The 25250-nt window shown below is 43.4% G+C and overlaps 1 protein-coding gene across 1 annotated transcript in view; it reads left to right on the top strand.

The window, feature by feature from the left end:
- VWA8 (von Willebrand factor A domain containing 8) overlaps nucleotides 1-25250 on the top strand; it is a 292087-nt gene that overhangs the window by 242053 nt on the left and 24784 nt on the right. Inside the window, exon 39 of the mRNA XM_066581651.1 lies at nucleotides 11950-12058. Within this exon, the coding sequence (XP_066437748.1) occupies nucleotides 11950-12058 (109 nt within the window). The remainder of the gene's footprint in view (nucleotides 1-11949; nucleotides 12059-25250) is intronic.

The raw sequence follows: 25250 nt of genomic DNA, 5'->3' as shown, positions 1-25250 counted from the left end.
AATCGGGCCATCTACCTTTGAGTTGTGAGTATAGGAGGAAGTCACCGCCTTGCAGGCCATAGTCTTCCTGGAGTTGGTAAAAGGGTTTTATTGTTTGTCCAGCTGCTAAGTCTGAAATCATTCTTATTCCTTTTTGTCTCCAGGATTTTGTGTTTATAGTATTAGGCTCTAGTTCGATGCTGTCAATTGGGAGGGGAACATGCGATCTGGGAAGGAAGTTGTTCGTGATCTTAAGTAAAAGTTTCCAGACTTCTAGTGTATTTTTTATTATTGGGTTTTTAATTGGGTTGGTTTTCCGATCCAGAGGTGTAATCAGGAGTAAGTCTCTCAGGGTACCCCCTTTTAGACTGTCTTGTTCTATGGAACACCAGCTAGTTCCTAATTGGGAGGTCCCCCAAGATCTTGCTTGTTGAATAATGTTAGCTTTATAGTATGCTGCGATATTAGGGACACCCAAGCCCCCCTTTCTTTTTGGGGTGTAAAGTATGGACGCTGCTACTCTGGGCTTTTTGTTTTCCCATATAAAGGACATTAGCTGTTTTTGTAGGTCCTTTAGAAGTTTGGGATTACATCTCAATGGGATTGTCCTAAATATGTATAAAATCTTGGGTAATATCATCATCTTATAGGTAACTATTCTGCCCATCCAGGTTGCTTCCATTTTTCTGAGGTTGCTCAAATCGTGGCCGGTGCTTTGTATAAGCAGTGCTATATTGTTGTTTAACATTTCTGCTATGGGAAGACTGACCGTTGTGCCGAGGTACTGAATGCCTCCAGGGTCCCACTCAAATGGGAACTCATCTTTGATAATTTTTTTCAAATTAGAGTTCAGGTTGATAGAAAGAATCTTAGATTTAGATGGGTTGACCTTGTAGTACGACAGATCTCCAAAGTCCACCAGTAGTTTGTACGCTTCTCTAAGGGAGCTTAGCGGGGAGGTCAGCATCAGCACTATATCGTCGGCAAACAGCCCTATCTTTTGATCCCTGCTTGCTAAAGGGATACCTCTTATTCTGTTGTTCATTCTGATAGCTTCCGCTAGGGGTTCGATTGTCAAAATGAACAGCGTAGGTGATAGGGCGCACCCCTGTCTAGTCCCGTTCGTTATTCGAAACGGGTCTGACAAGATTCCATTAGTAAGGACTCTAGCTGATGGGTCTTTGTAAAGTGCCTGGATGGCAATCAATATATTTCCCTCGAGTCCGAACTTCTTCAGAGTCGAGAAAGCATAGCCCCAATGTAGTCTGTCGAAAGCCTTCTCCGCGTCCAAGGTTAGGAGCAGAGAAGGCAATCGAGAACCCTCTGCCTCGGCAACTATGTCTATCAGGCGGCGTGTGGCGTCTGACGTCTGTCTTCCACTAATAAACCCTGCCTGATCGCTGTGAATAAGATCAGGCGTGACCTCCAGCAGTCTCAGGGATAAAATCTTTGCATAAATTTTAGTGTCACTATTCAGAAGAGATATCGGACGAAAATTAGCCGGGGTTGATGGGTCTTTACCCGCCTTGGAAATAGTTACTATAGTAGCCTGTAGCATTTCAGCTGGTAGGGAGCCTGTCTGCATAGCTTTGTTATACGTGTCTGCCATGTGGGGGATTAATGACTCTTTGAATATTTTAAAATATTCATTCGAGAACCCGTCAGGGCCCGAAGCTTTGTCTTTTTTGGAGCTGTCTATGACCTGGCGGATTTCTTGTTGGGTGATGACGGAGTTCATCTTTTTAAGTTGATCTTTATTTAATTTAGGTAGTTGCAATTTGGAAAGGAACGCCTCTATAGATCCCTCTGAGGGCGGATGAACTTTCGGGTTTTGGTTGAGATTGTATAGTTCTTCGTAGAACTTCCTGAACTCCTCTGCTATGTCCTTGGGGTGGGTTACTTTATTTTTAGTTTTTTGGTCAATTACGAAGGGGATTTTGGTTTTAGTTCTTTTTTGTTTGATTTTATTAGCCATCCACTTTGAGTTTTTGTTGGCCTCCGTGTAGTAGGTGGTTTTCATAAGTTTGGAATTTTTTTCATATTCGTCAATTAACATGTTGCGCACTTTAAGTCTGGCTTCTCTTATGAGTCTGCTATTTAGAGGGATGGTGTTAGACCGGGCAGCGCTTTCTGCGTTTTTTAATTCTTCCATGGCTTTTTTTAGGAGGGAATCTTTTTCTTTTTTATAGATGGACCCCTGCTGAATCATGACACCTCTGATTACGGATTTATGTGCGTTCCACAAAGTGAAGCGACATACATCCGGGCTGTCATTGTGGTAATAATATTCCTCTATATCTTCTTTAATTTTTTTCTGAAATTTTGGGATCTTCATTAAGAAGGTGTTGTTTCTCCAGTCCATATTTATTATGGGGCCTATTTTTAGTTTAAGCGATATTGGGGCGTGATCCGACCAAGTTGTTGCCCCAATTTTGGCTTCTAGGGATTTGTTTAACATGTGAAAATCGGTTAGAAACATATCAATTCTCGAGGAAGAGCTATGTCTAAAGGAATGAAACGTAAACTCCTTAGAATTAACATTTAACGCTCTAAAAACATCATATAATTCATTCTCCTGCAACCAGGATGCTAGACATGTTCCCCTGTTCCTAAGCGGATGGCTGGTGTCGATAGATTTATCACTGATTGCATTAAAATCACCACACCACAACAATGAGCCCCTCTGGACCCTCCTAATTTTCCTCGTCACTCTGTTCAAAAATCTAATTTGTTGTGTGTTAGGGGCATAGATATTGACCAGGGTGACGAGGAAACCTTCAATTCTACATATTAAAATCAGATATCTACCCTCAGAGTCTTTAACTTCTTCCAGGAGTTGAAAATCCAACGAGTCGTTAATGGCGATCATGACTCCGGCTTTCTTCCTGGGTGCATTGGCTAAGAAGCATCTGGAGAACTTCGGATGAGCTAGCTTTGGATGGTCTGTATCTTTCAGATGTGTTTCCTGCACACAGAGGATGTCCGCATGAGATGAGGTGGCCTCTCTCCATAGGCAGGACCTTTTGAAGGGTGAATTGAGGCCTCTTGTGTTCAAGGAAATTATTTTTATTCCCATCTTGCAAGTTGGATCGGTGCGTTGAAGTTGGGCTGGTTCTCTGGAGGCAGTCCTAGAACTCTAAATGTATGGTTGTTTCGGTCTTGAGGACATGAGGTTTTTGAGGGTTGAACTAGAAACTTTCTTTGAGACGAGAGTGTGTGGAGATCCTGTAGGAACTTTGTGACGTGGTAAAGGGAGGTTTCATAGGTGCGGTAAGACGTAACTTGCGTTACCTTTAACATCGTTGGTTAAAATTTAACAAAGAAGGACCTGCCCTTTGTTGGGTTCTGAGACCCTAGGGAGGTCTTGTTTGGGGGTAGAAAGTTCTGCCTGTGCCCAAGCTTTTTTCTTTTTTGTAGTGCCCAGGGATATGACGCAGACCATGGTCTGCTTGTGAGGTGAAACTTCAGCGGTGGGTGGTTTTGGCTTTGTTTGGTCTGTGGTGCTCTTTACGTGTCCACTCTTTAATGATGTATGGTTGTTGGCGTTCTTGGGGCTCTGGGAGGTCCCACTCTTTCAGGAGGCGCAGACCCTCCTCATAGGTTAAAGCCGTAACAACCCTCCCGTCTTTATTGATGTGGAGTTTGGTGGGGAAGCCCCATCTATAGGTGAGGTTATTTTCTCTCAGCACTTTTGTTATGCTTGAAAATTTTTTCCGAGCTACCATTGTGGCTTGAGAGAAATCGGCAAAAATTTTTATGCTGTTGTAAGGGGGAGGGAGGTCTTTTATGCTCCTTGTTGCCCTCATCAGATTTTCTTTCGTGTGAAAAAAATGCACCCTGGCTATGACATCCCTCGGCAGATTTTCTGGGATGTTTTTGGGCTTCGGGAGCCTATGAATTCTATCGAGGATGCGATCCTCTTTTTTTGAGGTAGGAAGAAGGGTTTTGATTAACTCTTGCACGAAGTCATTTAGGTCTTCCGGCTTCACTGTTTCCGATATGCCTCTGACTTTAATGTTATTGCGTCGACTTCGATCTTCGAGGTCGGCCATTTTGTTTTTTAAGTACAATACTTCTTCCTCTAGTTTGTAATGAGCATCAATTAGCTCGTTATGTGAATTCGTTATTTCTCCGGTCTTGCCCTCTAAATGATCGACTCTTTCCTCTATTTCATTGAGATTTCTGTCGATTTTATTAGTGATAGCTGTGAGGTCACTTTTGATTGAACTTTTTAGGGCAATCACCAGGTCTTTTATAAAACTCTGTGATGCCATCTGATCTGAGCATTCTATGTTGAGCAATGGATCTGTGCTCTCCTCTCTCTCCTGGTTGTCTTCTGCCTGACGGTTTATATGCTTTTGTGGGGGGTCTTTCCTGGGACGTCTCTTGTCAGGGCTTTTGCTAGGAGAGCTTATGGCTCTTTTTTCTTTATTTAGTTTGGCTGTATCTAGGGGAGAAGATGGCGCCTGCTCCCCCTCCTCCTCCCCCCCCTCGGGGGTCCCTGGGAGCTCCGGGTCCTCTCTCCCTGCCGGGGAGTTAGTGTCTGCTATCTCACTGTGTATGGGGCTGTCAGTGGGAGCGGAGTGTAGCGGGGCTTGCAACAAACTGCCTCTGCTTACCACTGTGTCTTGCGGTCCCTCCGTTTGCTTTGCTCTCCCTCCTCCGGCGCTGATGGGATCTGGCTCCGCCATTTTCTCTTCCTCCGAGCCGCGCGCCGGGTAAAAGTCCGTAAGGCGCTTCGGTGCGAACTTCCCGGTCCTCCTGCGGGACGCCATCAGATAAAGGTAAGTTTCTAATGATATCCCGCGGCTTTCTCAAACCCTGGGCAGGCTTTGTGTCGCTGTGTATCGGGCTTGATGGCGGAGCTTCTTAAAACGCGGCTGCCATCGGCTCCGTCAGGCCACGCCCCCTGCAGTGAGTTTTTTTTCATGCAGTCAGGTCCCCATAGGCTATGAGTTGATTCATGGACAGCATGTGGACTTAAATATGCTGTAGGCTTTAGGGAGAGCACCTAGAATATGTAAGTAGAATAAAAATCAGAAGATGGAACAATGGCTCTGCAGCGCCACCTATTAGAAGGCAGTATTCCTGCAGGTCAATGTCAGATCTTTTAACAAGCCTTCCAAATCCACGTCATAGGCTTATCACCCAGCCAAGTCAGAAACTTACTGCACACTGACGAGGGGCAAAAACCCAGAAACAGTCTGTTTGTGCATGGTTTATCTTTTCCTTCTGGAGAAGCCTGGCTTTGGCTTATATTCCCAGTCATCCTTGCAAGGCTTGTTAGAAGGTCTGATATGGACTTGCAGGAAAGCTGCCTTGTAATAGGTGTTGCTGTAGAGGCATTGCTCCATCTTCCCATTTGGATGAATTTCCTTGAGTATACACAACCTTATAAATCTCACGCGGTTTAGATGCTCTCCTTAATGCCAGGCTAACACGACCGTACGTTTACTGCGTATTTTGCAGGCTCTGTACGCCCGTGTGATACTTCGTAACTCGCAGGCAATCAATTACATTGCTTTACGCAGTTACACTCACATTAGCGTAATGGAATTGCATTCTATTTTGCAGCATTATGCGAGATACAGCTCATTGTTCTCTATTATCGTATATATACACTCGCCCAAACGCAATGTAATTCTGTATGGGCTGCGGGTATATGTGTCATCATTAAGCGACTGCGTGGGAGATTTAAACAAAAAAAGATACAGGTGTACTGTGCATGGCGCGTGCGTGAGTACGTGGTCATGCACAATACAATTTTGCCACAGTTTTGTTACATCCTATATGTAACATAGAATTCACAATAGGTACTCCCCATCCCTGAGCAATGACTTCTGCACAGGCATAGAATACTCTCCAATAGAAGTCTACGGGTCAGCTCCTGCCCATTGTATGAATGGCTCATGAGTTCTGCTGTAAAGCATATCTCTAAATGCTATTAACTGCATCTCAGGCAAGATGGCTGCCCTCACAGTCATGTACAAACAATAGAATGAAAGAATCTGCCATCATAAAATAAAAACGGATTGGAAAATTTAAAATAATTCTCTATCTGATTTTATATAGTAAAGAATATAAGTGATACATTTGCTTTAAGCTAGTCCTAAACATTAGCAGCCAAACTTGCCACCCATCAGATGGTGCCTCCTCACTCTCCCCTAATGACAAATTTTGAAGGAGCTGGTGGATTGGACACTAGTCTATGGCCTGAATCCCCTTGAGCCTGCCTTTAGGGGCATTCTACAACTACAGTCTCAAAGCCGAGGCATAGCTTGAAACTGTTGGGCCCCAATGCAAAATCTGTAGGAGGGCTGTCCAACTACAATGCTTTGTAGTTAGACAGCCCCCCGCTTGTTCTCTGTATCCCCCGCTTGTTCTCTGTATCCTCCAGAGCACAATAAATGTAAATGTAAATGACACAACAAATACCGCTCAAAAGACATCTTTTGAGCGATAATCGTTGTGTCTAAATGGGGCTTTAGCCCCTAGTTCTGTATCTAAAGACCCTGACAAGAGGGACTAGTATGAACCATTGTTACATTACCGTAGAATTAGTAAGTTAAAGGATATCTAGATTTGTATTCATTGTATCTTGTGATATTACAATATTCTAACATAACGCAGCAGCCAGAATTAACTTTTCGCACGTGCTAAGCATAATTGAAAACTGTTAATGCGGGAAGGATTTAAATTGGATATGATCTGTCCACAAAACAGAAGAACAGATGATGGAGATTAGGATCAAAGAAGCAGAGGTTTAGATGTAGGTCTAAATGTTGAAGCACTGTCCTATTTTTGATTTACAGAATGATACAGTTGACCAGTCATTCTCATGCCTGCCAAATGAAGCATGTTGTGAAGTGTGATAAGGAGACATTTCTAATTCTAAGGGATTAAAAAGACAACAAGTGCAGTTTTAGGCCACTTGTACATGGATGAATTGAATGTTGCGCCTGAGATTCTCCCGTCAGTGCTGACCGATGTGCGGCAGACCGCACATTGACATGTGCTGTCTTCCGACGACAATAGGACATCCTGTGAGTTTTTTTCTTTTTTGGACTATTCATCCAAGTAAAAAAAAAGACCATGCACATGCAACCCTTCAAATGAATGGGTGCTATGAAAATCGAATGGAAAAACGTCTGTGTGCATGTACCCTTAGTGAGGTGATAAAAGAATGCATAGACCTGTGCAAAAAATGAGGTCATAGACATAAGTCAGTATTGAAAAGGCACACTGGAGATTTCTGATCAAATTGATAGGTGTAAGAAAATAGATGACCTGTTGTATCAGTTATGTCAGTCAGGTAAAGCATACCTTCTCAATCTGAGCATAGAAGCGCAGTGCTCACCATAGCCAAATTACTAATGCGGTTGTACTGGAGAAACTGGATACAATATGTAGAATGGAGTAGTTAGGTACCTTGGAGAACAGATGCCATGCTAGTTTTAAGCAGTTTTGGGACCCTGGTTTACCTACTGGAAATCCAGAAATCCTACCTATCTATTGCAGTAAATAACCCCACTGAATGTGATATAATCTTTCCTCGTTCTTCAACACCCTGATTAATTGGTTTGCCTCCCACTTCCACTATGTGCCTCCATTGCCCTCATCCCAAGGCTTTGTAGGATAATGCTGTAACAAAACTATGTATATAGTTTGTTATATCCCAATAGTTTTTCCTGGGTGCCTTTTTACTTAATACATCATTTCTCTATCGGTTGTATGAATACTTTGTGGCATTTGTCCTGCATGCCATACACAACATCCACCTACTCATAATCCTTGCCAATACTCTGATGTACATTTTAATTTCATGTTTATCAAAACTGTTAATAAAAAGAGTTTTGCAAAAAAAACCCCACAACACTGAATCCTTATGTGTAGGAAGTTTGCACAGCCTTTCTCTTCTGAGCTTGGCCATTTCTAGTATACATATCTTTTACACTTATTGACAAAAAAATAATGCACCAAGAGTTATTGAGATTGAATGTAACTTTATATGCGTGAATGTACTCATGATATACACTATGTTGACAAAAGTATTGGGACACACATAGAAGGTAATGAAATTCCATTTTATTGACCTTTTTCAGTATGGTGTTGGGCCGCCTTTGCCCTCAATGACTGCAGTAACCTTGTGTGCAGCCACTTGTCCATGGTAACTGTTCGCATACAGTTCTCTAGGCGATAGTTCTGGTGCAAATAGATTTTCCAATTGCCGTCAGACCTCCTGAGAGAGTGTTTCGGTAGACGGTGTGTCTTATGCTTTCACAGCTCGTACAAGGTTTTGTTGTCAGTATATGAGGTCTCCCCAAATGTGACCACACTGCACGCACTCCAGATGTTGTCCATTTCCAAGTAACATTGGCAACAGTGGAATTTGGATGTTCCAGAAGCATTGTGATACGTGGTTATTGATTGCTCAGGGGACATCCCACCACCATACCCCATTAGAAGTCTGTCAACTCTACACCCCGTGGCATTCTGATGGTTTGTGTATACTTGTGTGATGCTCTCCCCTATATCCCTAATGCTCACACATGCCAAGTGCATATTACTTTAGACTGACAGCACAGGATTGGTGAGTGCGCCAATACCTTTGTCAACATAGTGTATGTAAGTGACTACAATATTAGATAGAAAGGCTACATTAATTGGGGAAAACTGTACAATTTAAAGGAGGCTCTAGTATTTTGTTGGGCCACCTCTAGCTTGGATACATGATGAGATACAGTCAGGCATAGAGGCATATACGTTCCATATGTTATCCTGTGGCACATTTGCCCACTGATGGTGCTACTGGGCCTCTGGATCCTGCCTGCTCGTAGACTTCGAAAGCTAGCGTCCCAGCGCGTTCCAAAAATGCTTGATCAGCGATAAATTTGCTGACCGGGCAGGCCAAGGAAGTGTGACAACCAGGTGGAGGCATTCCTGAGAAAACCTTACTCTGTTTGGGCAAGTATTATCCTGCTGAAAGACTGCTGGAAACCTGCCATGAGAGGCAACATATGTGGCTGCAGGATTTCTGGCACATATGATGAAAGTGTCCCTCGTATCACTAGTAAGGTTGACGGACTGTCATATACGATGGATCCCTGGATCATCACACCAGCAGTTGGGGCAGTGTGTTGCTCCACGGGAAAGGCAGAATTGAAGCTCTCACCACAACAATGCCATACTTGAACATGACCGTCAACTTCCAAACAGAAGAACCTGGAATCGTCGCTTATAACAGTACGATTCCAGTCCATTACAGTCCAGGTTTCTTATTCACGACATCACTACAAACGAAGTGTGTTGGGGTGTTAATGAACATGTAATGGGCAACTTGACACTAAATTTTTTTGTGTTAAGCGCCTGAAAATGAGACAGGGGTCTGTAATGTTGTCACCTGTGTCTAGATGGTGGACAATGAAACTGTTGGATCTGCTTGTCCTTGTCGACGGATCAAACGATCCTCTCTACTGGTAGTCTGTCTGGGATGTAATCACTGGTCCCAACACCTCCTAACAGCTTGTTCAGAACGACCTAGATGGTTGGCAAATCTTTGAAACTATCATCCTGCTTCTCTAATTCTAATCTTGCTTCCGCACTAAAAGTCTGCTATTGTAGCTGGGCATAATGTCTTTAAATGCATCATAGAGGCATTTCTAGTAGTCGGCGATCTCTCAACAAGAGATACACTACACAAAAGTAGCCACTGAGCATTTTTATAGGACAACATTTTACGACCTCTGGTGGCAAGACCAATCAGACCGCAACTCGGGTCATTTACATATCTGTGTAAAACGTAACCGCATACGAAGGTTTACAACAAACCAACATTTCTATCTGGGTGCATTTATTTTATTGTCAATGACTGTATTATCAGGTATGAGATTTGTAATCTTTCTGTCACCTGGCCACTACCTATAAGGGCCAATGTATATAGTATCTGAGTACAAATTGTATTTATTTGTACATCGGGGGTATGTGAGACACGTCAGAAACTATTGAAGACCTATCCTTAGCATTGGCATCCAGTGTCTGGTCATTGGGGGCTGTGGTGGTGTTCTCTAGATCCAGGCAGACTCGTTTTATTCATACATGTATCTGTACCTGGTATTGTAACTCAGCCCCACTGAAATGGAAGTTGTAATACCAGGCACAGATGGATAGGACCCATTAATACTGACGATTGTTTGGGACCTTGAGGGCTGGTCCCTCACGGATCACACATTAGTATTTTTTTGCAACTGCATCAAAAAAATTTATAGTATAGCAAGTAATTTTTTTAGTAATAAAACCAAACAGACTTTTTTTTATTGTGCACCCTGAGGGACCTACCCATAACAGCCTTTTTTGAAATCTCTGGAAGTATCCTTTAAAATTGACGGTAAAATCTGGTAATCTTAATTCATATCGTGTCAGCATATTCTGCAGTGTTTTACAGTCAGATTGTGAATTTATTATAAAAAACACTATATCTGAATAACTAAATCTGCGTGTGATATCATAGGTACCCAGAGAATTGCCAGAGGCAAGAGAATAGCCTGATGGTTATACCCTCCCAAACACAATAGATTGTATACTTACTTACATGTTAATAAGATATACAATCTATTATTTTGTGTGTGGGAAGGTATATCCATTAGGCTATTCTCTTGGTAATTGTTTAGACAGGTATACCCTAGGGCTGTCTCCTTTTCTTAGGCCGCCTGCAGACGGCCGGGTCGGATCCGGCTGTGAGAATTCTCGCAGCGGGACCTGACCCGAGCGTCTGCAGAGAGCAGCGTGACACTCGCCTGCTCCTGCGGCCTCGGCTCTTTCATGTTAACGCAATCCTATGGCAGCTTCCAGGGGCGGAAATTCTGCGGGAAACCCCGCCGTGGAATTTCCACCCGTCTGCAGGCGGCCTTACAATTAATACCAGAGCTGTCGTATTTGTGCTTTACACTAGCCTTACACAGCTCTCACACAGGTGTTTGTGACAACGCTGCGTGGAGAGCAGAGTTTTACTGCGTTTTTGTGAGTGCCTGTCTGCATTTTTCCTCCATATTTTGAGCAGTAACAACGCAGGCAAGGCAAGCTGATGACGTCTCCATTTTCCCCCCGGTGGCATAGTAAGCAGCGTTAAACATGCTGTTCACAGTATTTTACAGTGTTTTTATTGGCATTTTAAATGCACCCAATTCATTGCAATGGGCGATACAGGGCGTCAAAAACTCGTTGCAATGCTGAAAATACAACATATAGCATTTGTTTTAGTGCGCGTTAGCCGCGCTAAAACACTTGTGTGAGAGTCCCATTCAAATAAATGGAGGCTTAGTTGAAAACGCCCAGTAAACGCTGTAAAAAACCGCCTGTGTTTGAGAGGCCTTATTCTGGGTTCCCATGGGGCAGCCTTACCGCGGAAATCTTGCGGTTTTGCCGCAGCAGAAAAAAAACGAGATTTCTACGGGATAAGCGTGGGTTTTGGAGCGGCTTCGTCGCATTCTTTTCCATTGTGGCCTGCTCTCCCATAGAGAGGAGTAAGGCCACAACGAAAAAAAAAAAAGAAAGAAATGACATGCTGCAACCCGGGAATCCGCGCTGCAGCACTGGCTTTGCCGCAATGGATTGTCCGCCCTGTGCGGACGAGATTTTTGTCAAATCTCTTCCACATGGCTGTCAAATACCGGGATTAGCGGCCGCAGGCGGATTTGCTGCAGTAAAACTCCGCGGCAAATCCGCCCTGTGTGACCCCAGTCTTAGGGTGGTTTTACACCTGTGCCTGGGGCTCCGCTTTCCTGCTCCATTTTGACACCAGGAAAGGGGAATCTCCATGGTCAACCCCCGCCAAACGGATTCCTTTGACTATAATGGGGTCTGTTTAGCTGCCGTCTTTTGGACAGAGGATAAGCGTTTCCGGTATTTTGCATCTTGTATAGTATATTACTAATACAAATAATGATTTGCTATGTAACCATTTGACTTTTTCAGATCACAATTCAAAGAGACAGTGGTTTGGATGTGAGCTCACCAAAACACGGAGAACTGGATCCAGACAACACGCCTCATGTTGGTGGTAATACATGGGCTGGTGGAACAGGTTAGTAAATCTTTATGAAATACTCTCTGCAAACATCACGCCAACAGACAGTATCACTAGCAATACATATCTCATTATCATATTGTATGGCGCATCATACGTCATCTGTAACGGCTTGTTATTTCAGATTTGTAACCTGATATCAATTGAATAATAATAAAGTATGTCAGGAGCGCGCCAGGTGTATTCCAATAATACATATGCCAATTGGTTAATAATGAGTAACGACTCACCTGGTGCTCAGTGGGATACTCCTGAATGGGAGGACCCCTCTGGAACCTGTTGTCCGGGTCAGCGTGTAGAGAGATCTTTAATCCGTGATCCGTCGGAATGGAGAGACGCAGGGAAACTCAAGCATTCCTGTGTGAAGCTTGAAAAATATAGTTAGCAAAGTAGAGAAAAAAACTTCCGCGCTCGTTTGGATAAGATCGTCGTATTAAATGTCTTTGGTATCTCTTTGTATATCACAAAGCTTGAGCTTGAAGAAGGCTTTACTAGCCGAAACGCGTTGCTCATAATCGTAAACAAAAAATTGTGGTATACAAAGAGATACCGAAGAGATTTAACACGACTATCTTATCCAAACGAGCGCGGAAGCTTTTTTCTCTACTTTGCTAACTATGATATCAATTGACATTTTGTTGGATTGTATTTATTTTATATGTGGGGAACTAAAGGTTATTGCTCTCAGTAAGAGTAACAAAACTAATCCTGTAGATATGATACCTTTTAACAAAAATAAATGATAACAGTGCAAGCTTGGAGGCTACTAAGGCCTGTTCATCAGCATTAGAGGTAGTTATAGACAACTACTACTTCACAATTATTCAGATGAGCAGTCTGATTGATTTCAATCACACATTTTTGTAGATCTAGGGCTATGGAATTCAAAGTGGTTGCCATCCAGAATCTGAACCAGCTTGTCACATACTAGACTCTCCTGAGCCAATGCACTCCGTATATATATTTAGCGTCGGACCACTCTGGGTATTTTCAGGCGTCCGATTGATGAAAATTGCCATAAATCAACTCAAGGCTCAACTTTAAACAGAATGTGGTTATTTGCTTGGCCGTAGTTTGAAGAGACTAAAAACCATAAACTAGAGTCCAGCAATACTCGCTATACACATAGACCAGTTTATACACTTATTTGGGTAGTTCATGAAAAAAATCTATGGCAGGAAGTGTTGTAAAAAAAAAGCAACCTTTACTCACCCGTTATATCTCCAGCTGTGGTGGTCCCATCTGGTGTTAGTTTATCTTCTTGCAGCAATGATGTGCTGTGTATTTATGTAAGCATGGCAGCCAATCGCTGGGCTCAGAGGTCTCGTGCGGTACATGATAGCATCACCACTGAGGCCAGTGATTGGCTTCCATGATATTGCTGTGGGTAAATAAGCATGGACCACTGGAGCATCAGTGATGGTGTAGCTGGGAACTAACAATTGTGTAAGGGCTTATTTACATGAGCGCATATCGGTTGGATTTCACGCTCGGCTGATATACGCTCCCATCTAAGCAGTTCCCTCCCCCTCACTGGCTCTCTGCCCCTTTCCTCCAGTCTGGCGTTTGCAAAGGGAGGGGAGGGGTGGAGCTAAGCATTGTTCTGTCCCGCCCACTGCCATTGCTGGCTATGGACAAGGAGCGGAGCTTAGCCCCACCCACTCTCATTGCAAACCGCTCTGAGGGGAGGAGAGAGGCAGAGAGTCAGTGAGGGGGAGGGAAGGGGGACTGCTTAGATGGAAGTGTATATCGGCCGGCTGTGAAAACCTGACCGATATACGCTCATGTAAATAAGCCCTGAGGTTGTTTTCACACACCTTTTTTTAATTTAAAGCCACGGTTTCTGTGGCAGTGTTTGATGCCATGTTTTTGAGCCAAGGCCAGAAGGGGCTTCAAAAGATATGGGAAATATAAAGGAAGAACTTACACATTTTCTACCTTGAGGTATTGGCTCAAATAACTACATTCCCTTTTTTCTGCAGCAGTCATTCACATTTCACTTTGCTTGAAGAACATTCTGATACATTTGAGATCAGCACATTGCTTTCTACCTGTGTTTTGCATAAGAATTCTGGCATTTAGCCATATTTGTTTTCCGCTGATGCCTCATTGCAGCTTTCCGTCCCCTCCCTTGTTAGCATCATCTCTGATCTTAATCCTCAGTGTTGAGGTTTCAGGGCCTCCTTTTCTGATAAGGACTTTTTTGTGTGCTGCAGCCGCATCCGTGGTGGTTGGAGGTTTCAGGGCCTCACACCTGTGAGCAGCACAGTAGTGTCTACTGAAAGCAGTAGCTCCATCTTACATAAGATGTCACTTCTAGAATTCTCTCAACTTAATGATGCCTCAGAAGGGTAAACTTTCTCTGGGTCATTGCTTGAACACAGAGTGCTGAGACCCGCAAGGCTCTGATCTCTCCCTGGACTATTGTATAATCCAAATGTGTCGTTTTAATTTCTGTTTACATATAACAGTTTGAATTACAATATTTTTAGGTCAGTCATCATAAACTGTTTGACACTTGTCTATTAAATGCTTGTTATATAGGCTCATGGGGAGATCTCTTAGTTCTCTGAATGGAGAGAACTAAATATGGATCATGCTTAGAAAAGAGGGTGCTGAATACCAAAAATCAAAATTGCTCTCCTCCTTCTGTTGCCTCTACCAAACTGTTCATGCAACATAGGAAAGTCTAGCAATGGTGACACATGCCCACCGTCCTAACCCATGTAGTAGGTAGATAAAGTCCCCTGGTGCAAGCACTGAGTCGTTACGACTCCTAGCGTGACGTCACGTTGTGATGTTTTCTTGGCAGACTGTTTTTGCGGGGTGCTTTGCCATTGCCTTCCCCAGTCATCTTTTACCGACCTCGGAAGGATGGAAAGCTGACTGAACCTTGAGCTGGCTACCTGAACCAAGCGGGGATTAAACTGCTTACCTTTAGATCATGAGTGAGAGTTTAGGATTGCATTTCTGCTGCCTTAACACTCTGTGCCACACGGGGCTCGCAACCCATATGGTAGAAAACAGCAACCAACTTTGCGGCTTACACAGCCCATAGGAAGCCGGATTGGAGTAAGCTAACATGGGACATCGTTGTATACAGACTCTATAGTATCTGGAAGGGCTGTCACATATTGAATTTTCTGCAATCTTTTTCACATAGTGTGCTTCTACCAAGATTTTTTCCAAATAATTTAAATGTATTGGCTCAAAAATAGTATTTCAGTGCCAGAAGCTTTTACTCCATAAGTTCCAGCATGATAGTCTTCCCATACACATGACATCATCAGAAATTTTTCCAACACGTCTTAACTCTCATCAAAGGTTTAAAGGAAAATAATTTCTCTGCATGGAAAGACACTTTGCAGCAATATCCACGCCATATCATCAAAAGACTGAGATTTGATAATAGAACATGTGTGTTTGTTTACGTCCTGCCAAGGCTTGACAAAGACCGTGCAAGTCGAAGCGTTACCTGTTTCTATTTTAAACATGGAAGAATAAAGCTTCAGGATTTTAGATGTTACCATTTAGGCTAGGTTCACACGGGGAGTATTCCCGTCGGAAATCTCGCGGTTTGGCCGCAGCACAAACCGCGAGATTTCTGCCACCTTTCTTTGTATTATTTTTGAGGCCCAAACAATGTTGCACATCTCTAAAGTAGCCATTCAAAACTAACAAAATAATTCCTATTCCTTGCCCTGTTAATAATGTAGTAGACTCCGAGTACAGTCTTCTGCTTGTACAACGGATAAGACTTTGATCAACAAATTAGTGTCAGCTGCAGATGAAAACTTTGTGGAATGCATCTTCATGAAGGGAGGCGCATGGCTGTGTTTAGTGGATAGAAGCACTTCTGGAACTGTATTAAAGAGCTGAATGTTAATATTCTGACTTTCTGAAGATCAAATAATTTGCTAATTACACTCACTGCATCTGCTTGTCTTGGCTGCTGCTTTAAGATGGTGTCGTTATAATGATACTGGTGTCTATAAATATGCTTCTCCATAAATCATAGTCAAACTCTGCTCAGTGTTTTGTTATTATCTGTTATTAGTTAGATTTGGGTTCTTCTCTTTCATTAACCTGATAGAGGCCAAGCACCGTAAATATATGGCGCTTGCTTCTTCTTTAACCTCATGCCATTGTAAATATATGACACGGTTTTAAAGCTCTTGCTCCTGCAACCTAGTCAACTGAGAACTCAGCAGCGAATAGTGCTCAATGACCGCTATGTAATGAATAGAGGAAGTGCCAGTGCCATTTTCTCTATTGGACCCGCCAATCACGTGATTGCCAGTGACCCCCAGTATGACAGAGCTGCTGGGTCTTAGGGAACTCAGCTTTGCCTGTAACTATTGTCACTACTGGAGGATCTTTTTCCCTGTAACCGGGGCTTTTACATGCCTGCAGTTACAGGGAAAAACTGTTAATAAATAAATTACATTGTGGATGTCCTTCAGATGTCTTTTATGACATTATGAGGGACATATGGGTTAAAAAATCTACGCAAAAAGAAGTAAAAAAAAAAAAAAAGTAAAATACAAATATATAAACAAAAAAGACAAGAAAAAACAGCTGCCCAAGCCAACCAAAAACTTCGTCATAGTCATCCTATAATGTGATACTATACAAATTACATATCAAAACGACCAAAAGAATATGGGGAACCCATTCCTGTAGTATATTTTAGTGTAAGTGTACTAATTTTTATAAAGAACTACTTTTTTTTTTACTTTTTGTACACATTACCTCTAATAAAACAAAAAAAAAAACTGTGAACAAAAGCCATTAACAAACAGCTCTAAATGTCACAACATCACAGCAAAAATAATTTTGGTAGCCCAAGACAATAAAAAGCCATAAAATTTCCTACATGCATTAAATTGCTTAAAAGTGTCTGCTCCTTTAAAAAGTTAAATAAACATTAAATTAACACTAGATTGTATTCGGGTTCTTGGCAGTTTTGGACTATTTGTAATCAGGTTCTTGGCCGTTTTTCTTGGCTGTTTGTTAAAGGGAACCTGTCACCAGGTTCATATTGCCTGAACTACAGGTAGCATGTATCTGGGACAGACCTGCACATTGCAGTTTTTGGCATGCCTCTTTTTCGGACAACTTGGAAAAACTCTCTGAAAATATCTAAAACCGCATAGTAAATGTGGCGCAAAGCACATAATTTGCGTTAGAGAACTGTTGCATTTTGAATCCTAAATAAGCCCTGCAGCATTTTTGCCTGTTATCATAGGTATGCTTAGAAGTACATACAATGGTATATTTTTAACCTAGTCTTTTTTGCAAGGTTGCTTCATTTCTTTCCCTGTAGTATAATTAGACTGGGTGCACACTGAACGAATTTGTCGCAGAAATTCTGAGCGGAATTTCTGTGCTGCAAATCCGCCCGCAGCTCCTAATCCCGGGAGTAGCCAGCCATGTGGACGAGATTTAGCAAAAATCTCGTTCACACGGGGTGGTCAATCCATCGCCGCAAAGCCAGGTGGAAGCGGCGATGCGGCACGGAATTGACAGCCACAGCATGTATTTCCATTGCATGGAAAAGGGCAAATGTTGTCCCTATCTTCAAAAAAGGGAAGAAAGTGGATCCAGGAAACTACAGGCCTATGAGACTGACTTCTATACCGGCAAAGATCTTTGAGCAAATTATTAAACAGCATGTATGCTAGTACTTGGATAAAAATGGAGTAATTAACCAGAGCCAGCATGGGTTTGTAACAAGCATGTCATACCAGAATAATCTAATTTTCTTCTATGATAATACCACTGACTTAATCAGGGAAATGCGGGGGATATAGTTTTTCTTGACCTTAGTAAAGCATTTGACAAAGTATCTCATACTATATTTATTGAAAAAATGACCAAATATGGAATTGACAAGGCAACTGTTAGGTGGATTCAGAACTGGCTGAGTGATCGTATTCAAAGAGTGATCATAAATGGCTGCACATCCAAGTGGAAGAATGTATCAAGGGGGGTACCACAAGGCTCTGTCCTAGGCCCAGTGGTGTTCAACATTTTTATAAATGATCTGGAGAAGAGAATTAATGGGAAACTGATCAAATTTGCTGATGACACAAAGCTAGGAGGATTAGCTAACACTAGGGAAGAGAGAGAAAGTATTCAAAAAGATCTAAAAAAGCTTGCACAGTGGGCGGCGACTAACAGAATGGTATTTAACAAGGAGAAATGCAAAGTCCTACATCTGGGCCAGAAAAATGAAAAAAATCACATACAGAATGGGAGGAATTGGCTAAGCAGCAGCACATGTGAAAAAGACTTGGGTATACGAATAGATCTTAGACTGAACATGAGTCAGCAATGTGATGCAGCAGCAAAAAAGGCAAACACAATTCTGGGATGTATTAAGAGAAGCATAGAGTCTAGATCCCGTGAGGTAATTATCCCCCTCTACTCTTCCTTAGTCAGACCTCATCTGGAATACTGTGTCTAGTTCTGGGCACCCCACTTTAAAAAAGACATTAGCAGACTGGAGCAAGTTCAGAGAAGAGTTACCGAGATGGTAAGCGGTCTGCAAATCATGTCCTATGAGGAACGTTTAAAGGATCTGGAAATGTTTAGCGGGATTTCCGTCTCGTGGGAACGTAACCTTTGAGAACAAAAACTGTAAATTGCTCATTGCATTCATGACATGTACACTCGCCATAAAATAACAATTCTGGCGCACCTTTTCATACACTGGGCTTTCTCGTTGACATTTCTCAGGAATTGTTTGAATAGGCAACGGTGTATGATAAATTTATTTTGTCAGTAGAGTAGGTCCCTTCACATTTTGCTGTGAATTGTCGAGATGGTTGCTGTAAAAGCTGGAATTGCGTCGGAAAGCATGGCAAAATGTACGGGATTTTCCCAATATGCTTTGGGTGCATTTTTTACTGCACTGTCTGAATACAACCTGATACTGCCAGCTCTGATTGGACCTTGTCAGAGTGTGAAGGGACACGCCATACTGACAGGGGGAATAGTAACACCCACTTATCAATTTCTTCATATATTCCCAGGAAGAATAGCAGAGAAACAGCACCATGTAGAGATGCTACAGAATTGTTTCATGGGAAATGGAAGTATTTACTAAATCAGGCGAGCCCAGAGACCCTTTTTAAAGGGAACCCGCCATGCCCTTTCATCCCCATAAACGTAGAAATCAATGGGAGGGTGCATGCACAGAGCGGACTGAAGAGAGTCTCACCACTGGTGTGTGCGAACTTTGGAGGGGTGCAGCGCAGGAACAGAGCCCCTGGTGAGCATAAGGGCTCCTTCACCTAAACGATTCTATAGGAAACCATTGGTTCTTTGAAAAGCACGTTCTGTGCGCGCCTCTAATGTGCGCGAACAGTGCTATTGTGAATGAAGCCTAAAACAGAGCTCCCAGACTTCTTGTTCACTTATCTTTAAGCCCCATTATGTAGTTTATGGCGCACAGAGGTCATGACAGGTTCCCTTTAAACACATATTGCTGCATGTCATTGCTGCTACTTGGATGAGAAAACTGGACACGGATTTGTACCCGTTCTCTGATTTCAGTATTAGCTGTATACATCTGTTTATGTAGTAGTCTTGCTCCGCAGAAATGTATGGATTTAATAAATCTATGCATGCTGAGAAACCTTCATTGTATCTAAGAAACAGGGAGCCAAGAATAATAGCATTCATGTAATCAAACTGGGGCATTGATTTAGGGGATAAAAATAATAATAGTGACCAAAAGTTCCTCTTTATCACTGCGTCTCCTGGAACTCACTTTCATCTCATTTGTTTTGCACAGTTCCTCATAGCAACATCACAGAAATGCAACAGTAATCCGCTCCCTTCCTCTCTGAGTCACATTGTAACTCTGTGGACAGTGAATTACATGGTGAGAGATCCCTACCAGCATAGCAACACCACAGGAGGCTTACATACACTACTGTACCATCTTTATTTAGATAGTTACTTCTTGGAAGAAACTTCAATTGCCTGTTCATTTTTTTCCATATTTCCATCCTTTTATTTATTTCAAAGAAAATGTACCTTTGAACAACATTTTTACTACATTTTACAATATACCATATTTTTCGCTCTATAAGATGCATCAGACGATAGGACATATCCCCGTTTTAGAGGGGGGAAAATATTTTGAACTCACCCAGGGACAGCACAGGCAATAGTGGCGGGCGACGGAGCAGAAGCAGCAGAGGTCTGAAAAACCAGAGCTCCGTGTCACAGCGGTGCTTGTGTATGGCAGGAGGAAGGCAAGAAGCCGATCGGTGGAGGCGGGGAAGCAACAGCAGTTCCCGCCGATGCTCACCACCAATCAGCGGTACGTATGGGCGGCAGTGGAGAGGAGAGAAAACTGCTAACTGATTGCAATGAATTTCGGCACATTCGCTCTATAAGACCTAGCAACTTTTTTCTCCCGCTTTGGAGGGGAAAAAAGTGTTTCTTATAGAGAGAAGAATGCAGTAAATCTTCAGCTAAATTCAGACTGTGCTCATCCATCTGCGGCTTCAGCTTGAATAGCTGGCAAACAGTAGATGACAGACCATGATGGTAAATTAGAGCACTAACACATGGTAATAGTCGTTTATCCACTTTGTGAGCCAGGAGTGACAAGGGCAACAACCTTTAGGGCTCATGTCCACGGGAAAAAGAAGAATTAAAATCCGCAGCGGATTTTAACTCTTCTCCCGCGTGCGGATCCGCATCCCATAGGGATGCATTGACCACCCGCGGGGTAGATAAATACCCGCGGATGGTCAATAAAAGTGATTTAAAAAAAAATGGAGCATGAAAAAATCTGGACCATGCTCCATTTTCATGCGGGTCTCCCGCGGGGACGGCTCCCGCGGGCTTCTATTGAAGCCTATGGAAGCCGTCCGGATCCGCGGGACACAAAAATCATATTTTACTCACCCGCTCCGGTTCTTCTCTTCTCCGCGGCGCCATCTTCTCTCAGCCGCGGCCGGATCATTTTGCTTCGACCCGGCGCATGCGCGGGGCACGTCACCGACGTCATCGTGCACATCCGCCGAGCCGAAGAATGAAGATCCGGCCGCGACGAGAGAAGATGACGCCGCCGCGAAGAGAAGAAACGGAGCGGATCGGAGGTAAGTTTAATCTCATTTATTTGCATTTTCAGCCCTCATGTCCGCGGGGCAGGAGGGACCCGCTGCAGATTCTACATGTAGAATCTGCAGCGGATCTGATTTTCCCCGTGGACATGAGGCCTTAGGGCTCTCACACAGGCGCATGGGGGCTGCATATTATGCACGTATTTTTAACTTGCGTAATATGCAGTCCTAATAGCCCATTGGGTCATTCGTAGACATGCGTTTTTTCCGCACATGTAATAAGAAGCAAGGCCATGGGGCTTAAAATATGCAATAATTATGCATGTTACATGCATATTTTTTTTTAAATTTGTTTTATTTTAACCAAACAAAGGCATTGTAGAATACAGAATAAGAAGAGTTTTGTTAGGTATGGCATTGTTCATACATACATTTCCATTACATTAGGATCGATATATCTCATTGCTGTATTCCTCGGATAACTTGACAACAATAAACTTTTAACTTTTCCCAAAAACGGTTCTGCTCTAACTTATTTCAATTTTGATAGAAGAGCTGTATTGCAGGTCTGCGGACACTTATCTAGGGGGGGGGGGGGGGTACTGGTCGGGGTTCGAGGTTATTCCGTTTGTAAGGTAGAGTGGGAGTCGATCCATATCCCCCACACCTTCCCAAATTTGGTCGGGCATCCTCTGTTTTGGTAAATGATCTTTTCGTAAGAGATTACGGTATTCACCATTTGTATCCAGTGTAGGGTAGAGGGAGTCTCCACCGCCATCCACTTCATGGCTATTGTCTTGCGGGCCAGGAACAGGATCTTTTCCAGAAATATGCGGATGTGATGTGGCCATACCTCCTCCTCCAGTAGGCCAAATAACGCCACCTTGGGGTCTAGATCTATAGTCAGTGGGGGAGGTAGTAGTGCATTTATAAGGTTAGTGATTTCCGACCAGTACTCATTAACTAGGGGGCACTCCCATATCAGATGCCAAAAGTTCGCGTCTGGTTGACGACATCTGTGGCAAGCATTTGAGGATGCGGTGCCCATTCTATATAAGCGGCTAGGGGTAAGATAGGCCTGATATGTTATGTATAATTGGATTAATTTGTTGTTTACAGCGGGGGAAACTACCAGGTGGGACTCAGAGATGTCCTGCCATTCCTCAGGTGTGAGAGATGGAATAGTTCGTCTCCATTTGTCGTATGCTGTAGGTGGGTTAGGAGCTATTTTGGCCGAAAGGAGATGCGTATATAGGGCCGAGATTAGCCCCCTGGGTCCCTGAGACTTGAGGATACCAATTGTAGGGAATTTAGATATATGTGTTGATGTGGGTGGGAATTGGGAGTTCAGAGCGTGTCTCAGCTGGAAGAATCTGAATAGTTGGAGATGTGGGGACTGCAGCTTGTCGCGTAGTTCTGTGAATGTAGGGAGTATTCCGTCTGTATATATGTCGTTTAGTGTGTGTGCCCCTTGAGCCATCCAATATTGTGGATCTGGGATTGATTGTAGGGCAGTGAGGCCAGGGTTATTCCAGAGACAGAGCTCGGGTAGTGTATCTCGGTATTGTTGCAACGCCTTCACCTCCCTCCACACCCCAAGGGCCAGTCTATGAAGCGGGACCACGTCGGAGGGGTTAGTGTATTGCGGGAATTCTAGGTAATTTAGAAGATTATTGCCTTTTACTTGCTTTGCCAATTGTTTGTCTGCTATGGGCAGCTCCCTATTCAGGACCCAGGTCCGTATATTTCTCAGTTGTCCTGCCAAATAGTAGAGTCGGAGGTCCGGAAGGGCCATTCCGGCCTGCTCCTTGGGCCTTTGTAATATCGACAGACTTAGCTTGGAGCGAGTGGAGTTCCATACAAAGGAGGTGATTAGGGAGTTTAATGTCTGGAAGAAGCGTTTGGGGACGGTTACTGGCATGTGCTGCAGTATATACAAACATTTAGGCTGTATGGCCATTTTAATAAGATTTATGCGCCCTGCCACAGAGAGCGGTAGTTTGGTCCATCCTTTTAATGTGTGTTTTATGTTGTCCAGCAGCGGGTCCATGTTTTCTGCTATGGCGTTATTGTGATCATACGGCATTAGTATCCCCAGATATTTGAATGTCTGGACTGGTTTTAGCCCATACTTAGTTACACAGGGGTCATTTCCGGGGTTGGAGTTTGTATATAGGATTGTCGATTTAGACCAGTTGACGTACAGACCCGAAAAACTGGAGAACCTATCTATGTGGGTCATGGCTTGGGAAAATGAGTTCATTGGGTCTGATAGAAAAAGAATTGTATCGTCCGCGTATAGTCCCACCTTACTCTCGAGGTCCGTCCATCTAATACCCTCTACACTGGGGGCGTCTCTCAAACGTATTGCCAACGCCTCAATGGCTATGGCAAATAGAGCCGGGGATAGAGGGCATCCCTGACGGGTACCTCTTTCCAGTTGGAATTCTGGTGATGGAATGCCATTTACCACTACATTCGCGCTCGGGGACTTATATATGATTTTGATCCATTGTTGGAACATGGGTCCAAATCCAAAGCGGGTCAGACAGGCCTCGAGAAAAGCCCACTCCAGTGAGTCAAAGGCCTTTGCCATGTCCAACGAGACCAAGGCCCAGGGCATATTATATTGTTTTCCCAGTTGCATGGCCGTCTGGACTCTACGGATATTTATTGTCGTAGATTTCCCAGGCATGAAGCCCGTCTGGTCCGGATGGACAATGGACAGAATCACTTGATTTAGTCTAGTTGCTAGGATTTTGGTTAGGATTTTGTAATCGGCATTTACCAGTGAGATTGGGCGATAGGAGCTACAATCTGTCGGATCCTTTCCGGGTTTCTGTATCACCACTATGGAGGCTTTGTAGAATGAGGGTGGGAGGGTATTATCTATTTGGGCTTGATTTAGTGTCTCAAGTAGTAATGGGGCTAGTTGTTCACTATATTTCCGGTATGTTTCTATCGGAAGACCATCTGGGCCGGGTGATTTATTAGAAGCCATATCTCTGATTACCTGCTGGATCTCCTCTAGCGTGATAGGGGCTTCCAGAAGTTCGACCTGATCTGCGGATAAGGTTGGGAAGTCTAAATCCTCCAAGTAGCTTAGGACGTCTGCCACTGTACTTTGAGAGGAAGAGTTGTACAGATTGCTATAAAAATCTTTAAAACAGTTTGTGATAGATGGGCCGTCAGTCAGCTCCACCCCGCCCTGGTTTTTGATCTTAAGGACCGTATTAGTTTTATTTCCCTGTCTAATGAGGCTGGCCAGTAGGTGACTGGATTGATTTCCTAGTTCAAAATAATGTTGTTTGGTAAAGAATAATTTGCGCTTAGCTTTAGCATATATTTGGTGTTTGTGGAGTCGAAGTAGGCTAAGCCAGGCTATTTTATTGGCATCTGTAGGGTTGGATGTGTATATCTTTTCCGCCTCTATTGTCTGGGATTCTAATTCTCTGTCGGCCTGGGCTGTCGATTTTTTAATGTATGATATGGCGGACTTGAGGAATCCCCTTACGTAGGCCTTTAGGGTGTCCCATTTCAAAGCAGGGTGGGTATTCTCACTGTGAGCCTCTAAGAACAGGGATATGTGGAAAGGTACTTGATCATCTGGTCCGATTAGCTTCAACCAAAAGGGATGGAGCCTCCAAGTGGGTACTATATTTTGTTGGGGGAATTTCAACGTTAGCAGTATGGGGCTATGATCGGATACGCCGCGTGGGCAGTGCGTGATTTTAGAAAGGAATATTGCCAGTTCCGCTGAGCTAAATATATAGTCAATTCTTGCCAGTGCGCTATGTCCCGGGGAATGGCAGGTGAACTCCTGCACGTCAGGGTGTTTGAGTCGCCAGAGATCAATCCAGCCGACACTGTCGATTAATTGTTTAAGGGAAGAGCTTTGGGTGGGGGTCGTATTAGGGGATATGTGGAATCTGTCTACGGCTGAGTCCATTACCATATTAAAATCCCCTAGGCAAATCACCCCCGCCGAGGGGTATTGATGAGCGTATGTTATAGCGGATTGTAAAAGATGGAGGTTATTGTGAGGTGGGTTATAGATAGATAGGATAATGTAAGGTTTGGAGTCTATTTCTCCGAATATGAAT

Source organism: Eleutherodactylus coqui, chromosome 1, assembly GCF_035609145.1.
Source record: "Eleutherodactylus coqui strain aEleCoq1 chromosome 1, aEleCoq1.hap1, whole genome shotgun sequence".
Classification (NCBI taxonomy): domain Eukaryota; kingdom Metazoa; phylum Chordata; class Amphibia; order Anura; family Eleutherodactylidae; genus Eleutherodactylus; species Eleutherodactylus coqui.
Note: the sequence above shows the minus strand (reverse complement) of the source record. Positions and strands in the feature narration are given on the sequence as shown.